We start from the raw sequence: 12,552 nt of genomic DNA on the forward strand, positions 1-12,552 counted from the left end.
TGTTTTTTTATACATTCGTCTCTATGATTGTCCATATTCAAGGGAATATCAAAAAAGAGAAGTATCAGTTTTTACTGAACGATGTAAAATGAATACTCGATTGAAAATATTGTATTCCTGATACCCAGCTATGGGAGAAGGCCATGACAACGCCCTGAAAACAAAAACAAACGAATGTCAAAAATCCATGTTTCGCAAGAAAAACGTCTATGCCATGCGAAAGAGAAAATATCGACAACCGGAAAGTATTTTTGGAACAAATTTAATTCTGTCTTCCTGTGTGGATCAATCGGACAGCGCACTGGACTCACAATCCAGAGGTCGCCGGTTCGAATCCCGAGGCAAACGCAAAAATTGTAAGTGTTAATATAGGTATTCGGTGCCCTCTCCCCGTGCCATAGCATCACACTTAGGAGACCTGGGAGGCGGAGTCTTGTCGCAAAAAGAACGATACACGCCATTATAAGGTGTTACGTCGATTCCATTCCGTTCAAGATTCTTCTTGACAAACAGAGAAAAAGATTCTTCAAGCAAAAGAGAAGATAGAAGACTGAATAGCACAGAACTACTCAATTTGAAGGGGCTGAAGAAATCATCATTGAGATCGAGAAGATCGACATCTAGAGAGTTGACTATCAACAATTTTTCCCTCCGACTTTTTGGGGAAAAACCAAAAGGCTAATATTTGTTCAGATATGTGAGTTTCTCCAATCCGGAAGTTGCAGTCGACTCAAATTAGATTAGAACGTGTTGCTGAACCATTATCCTCTTTCCATCGAGGCTAATCGCATTTAAAAAGTATATCGAAACACCAACCAACTCGTTTAATCCACTTTATCCGGTAGTTTATTGGCCTGGTTGTACCCTAAAGTCTACATCATTTACTGGTGCTGCACTTTTTGCAGTTTATTTTTTTTTATTTTGCGTTCATCAATTACATACCCTTTCGCCATCGACAACTTTATGCAATGCCACCCAACCGACGGTTAACCTTTATGTACTCTTTCATGCGAGCTGAACTGGGCTCTCGCAAATTGAAATAAATTTTAAAGTGGTTACCACATGTGGGTCAAGCATAAAACTTTTCAACATTACTGCGAACAACCCTTGCAGAGGGTGTCACAACAGCAAGGGAAATGTTTTTTTTTGCAAGACATCATCAAATGCCAACTCCAGTTATCCGGGTGCTGGTTTGGAGATTGTGTGACGCAATCGAGTGTTTTAAAATGCTTTCGCATCGTCCCTAGAAATGAAGACTGGTCGTTGGTGCGTCATTGGGAGGGCTAAAAATATGGTTCGAATTGCACGCTGCAGACGGCAGCAAATTGAACTTGGCACGGATTTCGATACTTATCATCATCGGTTGTGCTGAATGTCGAATTCTGCTCACAGACAACCAGACGTCACAATCACAGTTTGCCCCACTCTGCGGTCAAGTGGCGCACTCCAAATGTCATTTAGCAGTCAAGTTGAGCTGTCAAAAGCCACTTGAAAGTGCATCCAACGTGAAGTGCCTGCCCGTCAGTGGCCAAAACCTGACGATGATGGCAGAATTTCCCACTGACTGTCCCAGATCTTTTGGGAAAAAGGAGGGGGGTTCTATGTGCGCCGCCACACCAGTACATAACCCGGAATTTTGAGTGACCTACTTATTTTGTACATAGTGCCCTCATATAGCAACATCGTTGGGGGCGGTGGTAAACGGATGAGTGCTGGGCGTTGAGTGCTGCCGTTGGCAGGGAACGAAAGTGAAGACGTTGTCTTTGTCGCCATTTCGCATATATGTATAACGTTATGGTAGCCACCTTCTCTGTCCAGATGGTAGGGTGGTGTTGTGAAAATTGAATGAAAACTTTTTACATACCTTTTCCAAGGTCTAAAAATCAAAATCATTATTACATCGCAATGCATTGTTGATCTTGAAAGTAAAACAAACAGTTCTTTGCCTTAACTCGATTTGCGGAAAACATTATGGTTTTCCCAACCTTGGACACATACTACTCCACTTCAAAAACCCTCCTCGTTTTGTACATCTAAAAGCAACCAAATTGAATAAGCTCTTATGTGCGTGTTTGCCTTTTATACCTTCATTTTAAGACTAATTAATATTTAATATTCTTCAAGTCGTTGTGCACTCTTAGCACAACTGTAGGGGTCGTCCAGGCAAAAAAAAACGACGTAACAACATTTTTCCCCAACCTATTACCCACTTAGCCCAACCTAAAAGGCAAATTTTAACATTCTTCAAGTCGTTGTGCACTCCTAGCTCAACTGCAGGGGTCTTCCAAGCAAAAAAACGACGTAACAACATTTTTCCCCAACCCATTACCCACTTAGCCCAACCTAAAAGGCAAATTTTAACATTCTTCAAGTCGTTGTGCACTTCTAGCTCAACTGAAGGGGTCGTCCATGCAAAAAAAAACAACGTAACAACATTTTTCCCTAACCCATTACCCACTTAGCCCAACCTAAATGGCAAATTTTAACATTCTTCAAGTCGTTGTGCACTCCTAGCTCAACTGAAGGGGTCGTCCATGCAAAAAAAACGACGTAACAACATCTCCCATAGTTGATGTGCACACTTGGCGCAACTGTATGGGTCGTCCATACTTTAAAATATTACGTTTTTAATTTATTTGGGGCACAATTGTTCTATTCAATACATTCATCGATTCCATTGCATGAGACACACTTGTTCCAACTGCAATTCACCATAAATCTTAATAACGGTTTGTGCCTTGGATACCATTCGTTTTTGAAAGGTCGTATGATATAATTGAAATAAAATAAACTAGCTAAAAGTTTTTACAACATCATTTTCTTATGTTTTTAGGAATACATCAACCTAGTATTCGTCATAGTTGATGTATTATGGATGGTTTTACAATTATTTTCATAAAAAAATATTATTTCACTAATTTTTTCATACAAAAATATGGATTTAAATGCTATTTTTTCCAAAAGGTTAATTTTCCTACCAAATTCAAACTAAAATAAGTGTTTGAAAAAAGTTTTGATATAAAATGTTTTTCTTACGCTTAAATTAACCAACTCGTGAAAAAATAACATTGAAACAACTAATTTGAACTATTTTAACAATAAAATTACTTTGCACGCTTTTGTACCAAAGCCCTGTGCACGTTTGTGCTAACTCATACAAATTGACTCCCAAAACACACTTGTGCCAATTGCAAGCATGATTTTTTTTCGTATTTTCTCTGCCAAAATTTTTCTAGCATTTCAAAAGTTTTTATATCTCACAATATCTTTAAGTAATGTCAGGTGCATACTTTAAAATTGTTAGAACAATTGTTTGTCGAACAGTTTTCCAGAAACAGTAATTCAAAGTTTAAAAATCGATTTTCTCGCAACTACCAAAATGTCGGTTAGTATAAGAGAGCACACCGCTATCGAAGTGCGAATGTTAAAATGTGACCAAAGAAAGGGAAATCAATTGTAAGGCGTTGCCGTGTACGTGCAATGAATGTTGGGCACTTGAACAACCAGATTTTAATGGGTTACTTCTTTTTTTGTTTTTGCATGGCTCTGTTACAGAAAAAAAGAGCTTTTGTAGGAATGTAATACATCTCTTTATACATTTCTTTCAGACAATTTTGACAAATCGTCACCATCGTGCCATGTTGCCGCACGTGCTTTTCCACCTTTTTGTCTCTTGGCTCCACAACAGTCGGTTTCAAATCTGAGATATACAGCCGAAATTTTAAATCTGTGCTTTGTTGCCAATATTGTCACTCTTCACATGAAATGTACTTCCGATTAGTTCGTGCTATCTTGACACACCCTGCAAGTGCGACAAACTGCCAATAGGAATTTTAGTCAGAGGGCGTTTTGTCACTCTTACATGCACGTCCACGGTTTACATTGTTGGGGACCATCCATAAACCACGTGGACACTTTTTTGGAAATCTGTTACTGTGAACGGATCACATTGGATCAGAATCTACAGGGGAGAAAGGATGCGTGGACATACCGTACTAAACGCTCCGGAAAAAATAAATCTAAAACAGATCTTTAAGCAAAAAGTTCCTGAATTTTATAATAAAAATAAGTTTTACCACAAAACCTAAATGATCCTCCTAAAATATTCCCGTTTTCTCCAACCCCCATCCCCACAGATGCACAGCGGCAGCTTCATCTCGCCCAAGCACCCGGCCATTCCGGTCTCGATCGGCATCGCGTCGATCGTGCTTGAGGGCAGGCCAGCGGTCATCGATGGCGGCACCAGCACCACATCGTCGTCTCGAACAACAGGGTCCGACGGTGGGACGGGTCCCGGAGGTGGTGGCGGTGGCGGCCCGGACGAGGATGGTGGGTTTTTCTCGGTGGCCGGAGGAGCGGTCGGCACCGAGTGTCACCCAAAGTCGTTCAACATGACGGATGCGGCCAAGCGGATCAACCTGAAGCTGCAGCAGATCCGGTCCTGTCCGGGCACCAGCAAGGACGTCGTGGAGAACATGGTGACGGTGGAGGCCGGGTCCAGCGGTGGGGATTATGACAACTACGGCGTTGAGACGTACGTGAGTGAGTCTCGGAGCAGCGAAACTACGCCGCTGGTGTTCAGTGCCAAAGCCTGGAGCCGGGACCACATCTACAGTGGGTTCGAGAAGATGAAGCTGATTGGGGTGTCGCCGATCAAGGTACCGCCGGCGGCGGCATCTATGTCGTCGTTTATCAACTTTTCCGGGTCTTCGACGGTCAATTCGAAGAAGAAGTTGGAAGTTGGAGGTGGTGGTGGGGGCGCTATCAAGCAACGCACCAGAGAAGGACCCCACTGCGAGCAGTTTTTGAAAAAGGTGGGGGTCATCAAGATCGACCCGGTTGAGGAGGCGGAACACAGCTGCAGCTACCGGAATGAGTTTGTAAGTTGTTTTGAGGATGTTGATCGTATAAGAGTTGTGCTGATTTAATGCTTGTTATCTTTGTAGTGTCTACGTTGGCAGTCATACTTCAAGCAGTTGTCGTCCCTGTTGACCACAGGCGAAGCCATCTGCATCGAGGTGTATCTTGGACCCGAAAATCACGCTATTCTACTGGAACAATGGATTTTGAAACTGAAAATTAAGTGAGTCAAACATGTCTTGATGATCTTATCAACTGTACTAATGATGTGCTTCGTTACAGATCATCCGACTCAACAATGACGCTACAATCATTGTGCGCTGCCATCCGTAGTCAATTATACTTTTCGCAGATTTCCGCGTGGACCGATCTGATAAAGAACTCACTCGAGCCGGAAATCTTCAACCATCCGCGAATCAAGAAGGCAGCAGGAGAAGGAGTCGGAAGTTGCAATGAAACGTCCCCGGTGGGACTGCCGCGAGCCAAGTTGGACATTTTGTTCCGCATCCGGGGCTACGACAACACTGCCTGCTTCAACGAGACGCCGAATGTGCACAACTTCCCGGATGCCATCGTGGCGGACAATTACGTCATCGAGGTGGTGCTGAAGAGCTTGCCCCGGTTGGAGCGCATTCCGCGGATCAACGATGAGATGGATGCGAAAATGGACGAGGCGTTGGTGAACGATCGTATCGATGGGCCGTGTCACGAGAAGGGCAAACATCGGTGCACGTTTCGGGTGGAGGACGAGGAGGATCCGCAAATGGGCGAGGAAGAGAGTGCCGCCATGAGTCACCGCGAGAAGCAGCTGTTGAAGTACAAGAAGCGCATGATGAAGCGGGAGAAAAAGAAGAAGGCCCTCGAAAGTGGTGGCAGCACGAGCAGCGTTGGTTCGAACGAAGCAGTCCCGATGGTGGTAACGCCTCCGGTCTGCAAATCACCCGCGTTGAACATCCCAGTGCCGCAGGGTCACGCCAACAACTGTGGCGTCCCGCCGGCGTACACGTCCTCGATCAATCTGATTCAGCCGCCGTTGTACTCGAATTGCGATGATCTGTACCAGGCAGCGTCCTGCGCAAACAATAACAACAACAACAACACTAAAGCTACCCAGACTGCCATCTTCCTAGCCCTGTCGAGCAGCGGAACCGTGTCGACCGTGGCCACGCAAACCGATGCCAGCGGGTGCTGCTGCCTCTGTGCCAACCCTCAACAGCAGCCAGCGCCGCCAACGTGCACAAACAGTGATAGTAAAATGCAATATGTTAATAGTAATAATCTGCGCCGTGATTACACTACTAGTAGTAACTGTGATACTAGCCAACCAGAGGTTGATGCCGTGATCGCCGCCCAGCGTCGCCGCGAGGAATCCAAAGGTCTTCGAAAGGCCGAACTGCTTCTGCAGGCCATCCAGCGGACAGCAATCATAAACGATCATCAGCCCACCGCCGCCGACGACGCCGTCGACGCCGCCACGGCACATTTCAGCAACAATAATTACTATAGTGGAAGTTACAATGATAACAACAACGTTGGTAGTGATACAGCAAAGTGCGAGCGAAGCGAATGTGATACTTTTACCTTCAGTAAGGAACCGTTAGATTTAGGTGACTGTCGTTTATGCAAGCGACAAAAAACGAAGCATAATTTTAAGTTGGCTCTCAAGTCGGACACCGAGTCGGGCAGCGGCTCTAGCAGCAGCAGCAGCAGCAGTGGCACCAACAGCACCAACAACAGCCCGCCCGGCTGTCGGCGCACCCTCTCGGAAAGCCTAGTCGGCCACTTTACGCTGCCCTCGTCTTCGTCGTCGTCGTCGTCAAAGTCGGCGATCGGGGCGAAACATGGTGGTGGCGCCGTCAAGCGGGATAGCGAAGGTGATGATGATCTCAGCGAGGGTCGGCTCAGCACGTCGACCGGAGCGGTTGGCACGCTGTCGTTTGAGCAGCTCAAGAGCTACCGGCGGGCGTTCTCGGAGGATGTGATCGATACGATCAGCTTGAGCGGCGCGCTCAGCGGGGAGAACAAAGAGGGCTGCCAGCAGTGTGGATGTGGGGTAAGTTACTTATTTCATCTACTATCTATTGTATTTGATGTAGTAAATCCACTTAAAATTACCATTTATCACTTTCTTTAAGATTTTTCAAATCTGAGCGTTTTATACATATTTAAGAACAGAAGAAAAATTAAAATTTGGCACAAAAGATTAGAAATACACTTGATGTTATATCTTTATTCACAATCGAAAGTGAGATTTCGCTTTAGCATCCACAAATTACGACTATTTATCGTGAAATTACAGTCGAAACCCGAGAAATGTCGGTAGTAGATCGAGATATTACGACCAAAATGTGTAGTCAATAGCATTTTTGTGATTGTTTTTATTGAAACGATTGTTTCCATGGATCGTGGCCATTGGCAAACTTCCCCTCCACCCTACAGTATCCACCTGATTTTTGAATGACCGGAATAGGGTCCTAAAGCCCTATATAAATTTATATGTACAACGGTAAAAAACCAAGTTAAAAACCATTTATGATCACTAGGGTGCCCAGAATATGGGACTTTTTCTCAAAACCTCGCTCCACAAGTTGAATATTGTTCCTTGAGCTATTTTAGGACTCTGGGCCAAATATGAGCAAAATCGGTCAACTTTTACCCATTGACACTCGAAGGTGAAGTTTGTATGGGAAAAATCGAAAAAATGTATGGAAAACTCAATTTTCTTACAGTTTGGCCTGCACGGTGCGCTTCTTTCATCAAAATATTCCCAAAAGTGAGATTCTTAATGGAAATTTAATGCTCTACAACTTTTTAGAACATACCAAAGCAGTAAAACTCAGCCCTGAAAAGTTATTAGCGATTTAAAAAAGTAATTTTTGTAAAAAAAATACATTTTTCTCACCAACTTTAGGCTCGAGTATCAATGGGATAATCTTAACCAATCTCGCTAAAAATTTACACACATGCTTAAAATAACCCAAAAATCCGTTTTCCGTTTGTGGAGCAGGGGGTAATTTTTTCTGGGCACCCTCATGATCACTTTTTTCATATTAAGGAGCGTTCTTTTATTACGTAACGCAAAACATCGGATTTTTATAAACCCTCCCCCCCCCCGTAACAAAATTTCCATACAAATTTTAATTTTTTTTTTGTATGGAGCGTAACACGGCCTCCGACACCCCCCCCCCCCCCCTAACCCCCACCCCCCATACTGCGTTACGTAATAAAAGAACGCTCCCTAAATGCAAAAAAAAATGACAAGACAACATTTTTTCGATCGATCAACTATGGTCCCCTTGAAAAAACTGTCAAGAAGGACCGCGAAGTTGAATTAAAAATCAATTTTAAACCCTTTGCGGTCGTACAAAGGATCTTTGTGCTTAGAAAAATAAGCTTTTTCGTTGTGATCAATAAGAATACCTCGAATTTAGACTTCATTTTAGGGCCCAATTCTTTTTAAAGCAATAGATATAAACAATATTTAAAAAAAATAAATGTTTAAAAATTAAAACTTTATAATATTTTAATAATAATCGCAATTCGCAATTTCGAAATCCGCAATTTTTAATTTTAATATTTTAATTATAATCAAATCTAAAAAAAAACATTTTTATTATCTTACAATTTAAAAAAATGAGTTACATTTAGTTGTTTATATTTTCTTAAATTTAAATTTTAAAACAAAAAAAATATATATATAATTTAAAAAAAATCTTACAATTATTAATTCAAGAACAACAACAATTTCATCTTATGTTTCTTTTTTAAGCTTTAAAAATTATCATTTTTTAACAAAATGTCCAAATTTGCGATATTTTTTAATTCAGTTTTTCTTTATTCTTTATACTTTTAAATTTTGTATAATTTTAGTAATTTTTATAATTCTTGAGATTTTCAAAACTGTTGAAATTGTTAATTATTGAGATTTCAAAAATCTGTAAAAGAAAACACTTGCGTAGAAGTGCGGTGTTATTTTATTTGAGTCTCTGAGTCTGAGTGTTTTTTTTTTTTTTTTTCAAAAGTATTTATCAAAATAAACTTAAAAATCCCAAAAAATAATATTCTACCGAATTTCGGAACATTTCTAGAATGCAATTTCGAGCATTTTGGAAAGGTTTTTGAAGATTTTTCCAAAGAGCAACAGATCATAAAGATCTGGCAACTATATCAACTTATCGTTTTCTAACTACCATCATTATTTTGATAAATGACCAATATTTTAGGATCTGGCAAAAGGCAAAGTTTTTCAATAATTGTTGCTCAATACTTTGAAAATAAAGCTTAGCTAAACTGTTGTTCCGAAAACATTTAGAACGGTATTAGAAATACCTTTCTGACAAGGAATGAATTTTGAAAATCTGGCAACAATGTCTAATTCTACGAGCACTTTTTTGCAACAGCGTTTTATTTTGGTTGGAGATATTTTGAGCATTTAATTGTTTTTTTTTTAATAATTATATTAAATATTTTGATAAAAATTCATCCCTTAATATTTTTTAAAACTTTTCAATTTTCAAATAATACTTCAAAAATAGACTATTTTCATAACCTTTCTTTTCCCATCTTCCAGAAATCCACCCAAAAGAACGTCCAAGGCGCACATGGCTCCTTCTCGCTCTTCGCCACGCCCCACGCAGCCTGCCGCCTGCCCCCAACATCAACGCCAGCTGCCGGCTGCAGCAAGGCTCCCCTCTTTGTCAACTGCACCGAAAGCGACTGCTCCGTCAGCACCGCCAGCAGCGTGTCGCCCCACAAGAAGCAAATCCTCAGCTGTACCGCCGTTTCCGGGGCCAAGCCGCCTCCGGCCGCGTACTACACCATCCCGAAGATCAATTTGACGAACATATTTAATGTTTCGCCACTGGCGCGGGAAGACTCCGGCTTTGCGAGTACTTCCAGTCCGATCCCGATCGACGAGAGTGTCGGTGGGAGTAGCGGCGGGGTGTTTAACTTTAGCGAGTCGAGTCGGTTGACGGTGCAAAAGTCGAGTTCTGCGCCAACTTGCCACTTGTCGCCGGGGTCGTTGTCTCCGCGGTTCTTGCGTCACGCTTATAAGCATCAGCGCTCGCGGTATCTGTCGGAGCGCAGTTCGGTGTCGGAGCGATCTTCTATTGGGTCGGACGAGCAACTGTCCGAGGATGAGTACCCGTTTTTGGTGGATTCCAACGGGACCAGTTACGGGAGCAACTTCCATCTCAGTCCGAGCACAACTCCGCTGTCGCCGCTCAAGTTTGGTAGCGCTCAGCAGCGTCCGTTCAGTAGGTCGTTCAGCAAGAACCTGTTCCGGTTTGGTCGGTTGCCGCTGCTGGGCACGCTGGAGGAATCGCTGCTGCAGCGTCGCATCTCGCCCAAGTTCCAGGTGGCGGACTTTAAGGTGCTGCTCGGCGCCTCGGGGAGCTTCTGTCCGACCCAGCTAACAATTCCAGTTGCTTCGTACTTTTATGAACTGCCTGGCCAACATCTCAGCACACCCTATGTGGTAAGATTGCGTGGGTTTTCTTGTTGAAGCTGTTCAAACTAATCACTCGTTTTCTTCGATTGCAGTGCGAACTACGTCTTCCACGGAAAGGTTACTCGATCCCGCGCCAGGGAACGGTCCAGGTCACCTTGCTCAACCCGCTCGGGACGGTCGTGCGGATGTTCGTGGTGCCGTACGACTTTCGCGACATGCCCGCCATGTCCACCACCTTCATCCGGCAGCGCATCCTCGCGTACGACGACAGCAGCGCCGCCAAGGGTTCAGCCACAGCTCAGCCCAGGAACGTCGAGCAGCTCAGCAACGCCGAACAGATGAAGCTGCTGCGCTACGCGATCCATCTGAGGTGAGTGTTCAACTTGCGGCTGAAGATTTGAAGAAAATCTAATCAATTCTTCATTTTTTTTCGTCAGATTCCAAACGTCCCGCTCGGGCAAGCTGTCGCTGCACACCGACATCCGGCTGCTGATTTCGCGCCGCACCGACTGTGATACGGCCGCCGCGCACGCCAAGAACCTGCTCGAGGCGCCGAACGAGCTGAAGGTGGTCACGATCGTCCCGGACAGCCCCAAGTTTAGCCAGCGGATGGACAAGCAGTAGAGTGAGAGAGAGAACGAGAGAGTATTCGGTAGTCATTAGAGAGAGTGAGAGAGCTAGCATACAACATTGAAAATGGTTCAAATTTTCAATTTTTAATTTGTTTTGATTCTTTCGTTTGCCCAAAATTACAACTCTGTATCGTGGTTTGGTGAGTGTGTCGGCGCGGAATGTCCACTCGAATTTGGTGGGGGGAAAACGCCGCACGGCACGCCACAACTGTAAATTATGATTTTATCGCACTGATGTACATCTATATTAGCTATCTTTTGTTATGAATTCATTTGTTAATAAATAGTTTAGAAAATACTGCTAACTTGCTGTGAATCAATCTTCATGTTTTGTTTTTCAACGCTTTCTAGTGAGACTCGTGTAGGATTTTTAGGGCAAAGTTTCGGTGATTTGAGGAGGACACTGGTTTCAGAAGAAATTTAACGAAAGCAGCGAAATATTGGTTGAGATGCGATGTGTGAATAAGCTGTGATTTACAAAGATGATCATTTTTGCTGGTGGTAGATTGAATCTGTAGAACCGTGGAGTAACGATCTAAGGTACCAATTATTTTTGACTAGAAGCAAAATTGATCATCTCTAAAAGCGAAATTGTGTATATTGTTGAAATATGTTTAAGTAGTGTGACGGAAATATTTCGTTTAAGTTGTCTACTTTTAGGAAAAGTAATTTGCCTAACCTCGATTGCGAACATAAAATCTTCTTATTTTCAGTAACAATTCGAAAATCTATCTTTTCTCCTTTGCTTTGTCTACCAACAACGTCCCTTAAAAATGCCAAAATTGCTAAAACTAAAACTGCAAAAGTGACTCGAAACGCAACCAAATTGGCACCACACTATTTGCAATAAATAACAAATCAAACCGCTTTCTGTGTAGTGATTACGTGTTGTTGTTAGTCGATCAAACGTACATAATCGATGTGATTCAATATCGGGGTACCAACACACCAACAATATCGAAGCGATCGCGCTTGAGGCGTGGTCTTTTTGTCTACAGAGCACGGTCGAACGTGCGTGCTCTCATTTCAACACGAGACACCGTGGAAGAGACACACTGCCATACTCTTGATTTTTATTCGAATGTGACATAGAAGATGAAAAAAGCGGTAGTTAATTACGATCATGCAAGTGTTAATCAACCGTTCACGCGTAGATAAAATCTTAAAATTATGCTTGCACCGTTAGGACGTTTAAAGTGCCTCAAAGTGTTGTCCACTCTATCACTAAAACTGATACCGTGGGAAATATTTGAAACAGCCCACCTTAGGCGTGTTCACGGCGATGAGTTCTTATGACAAGATATCGAAAAAATACACATAATTAAACCAATTATTTCGAAACGTGCGATTCAATATTGATCTAGTAAAAAATATTCTTACACAAACACACACACCCACACTAGCGTGGTTCACGTTTCTATGAAAAAGACAAAAGTTGTTATTTTGTCTTGCATCAACCGGAATTTCGTTCTTTTATGTCCCCAGAAGCACTCCTGAAAATTTGAGCCCATTTGGTAAGGTCTAGGAGCTCCAGTTTTAATTTGAAATTTATATGGGATTTTGATTTATTTTCCATGGAAACTATCTTTTTACATTGTATTAGGATTT

General features: G+C 42.7%; 1 protein-coding gene across 6 annotated transcripts in view; it reads left to right on the plus strand.

Moving 5' to 3' along the window:
• Positions 1-11,249, plus strand: part of LOC6050868 — a 49,620-nt gene extending 38,371 nt beyond the window's left edge. For all 6 annotated transcript variants that reach the window (XM_038251326.1, XM_038251330.1, XM_038251328.1 and 3 more), the window contains 6 exons: positions 4,137-4,880; positions 4,947-5,083; positions 5,143-6,913; positions 9,431-10,339; positions 10,405-10,682; positions 10,750-11,249. In XM_038251326.1, the coding sequence (XP_038107254.1) occupies positions 4,137-4,880; positions 4,947-5,083; positions 5,143-6,913; positions 9,431-10,339; positions 10,405-10,682; positions 10,750-10,936 (4,026 nt within the window). In that variant the 3' untranslated portion in view covers positions 10,937-11,249. The remainder of the gene's footprint in view (positions 1-4,136; positions 4,881-4,946; positions 5,084-5,142; positions 6,914-9,430; positions 10,340-10,404; positions 10,683-10,749) is intronic.
• The last annotated feature ends 1,303 nt before the right edge of the window (positions 11,250-12,552 follow it).

The sequence above is a fragment of the Culex quinquefasciatus genome, chromosome 2 (assembly GCF_015732765.1).
Source record: "Culex quinquefasciatus strain JHB chromosome 2, VPISU_Cqui_1.0_pri_paternal, whole genome shotgun sequence".
Classification (NCBI taxonomy): Eukaryota; Metazoa; Arthropoda; class Insecta; order Diptera; family Culicidae; genus Culex; species Culex quinquefasciatus.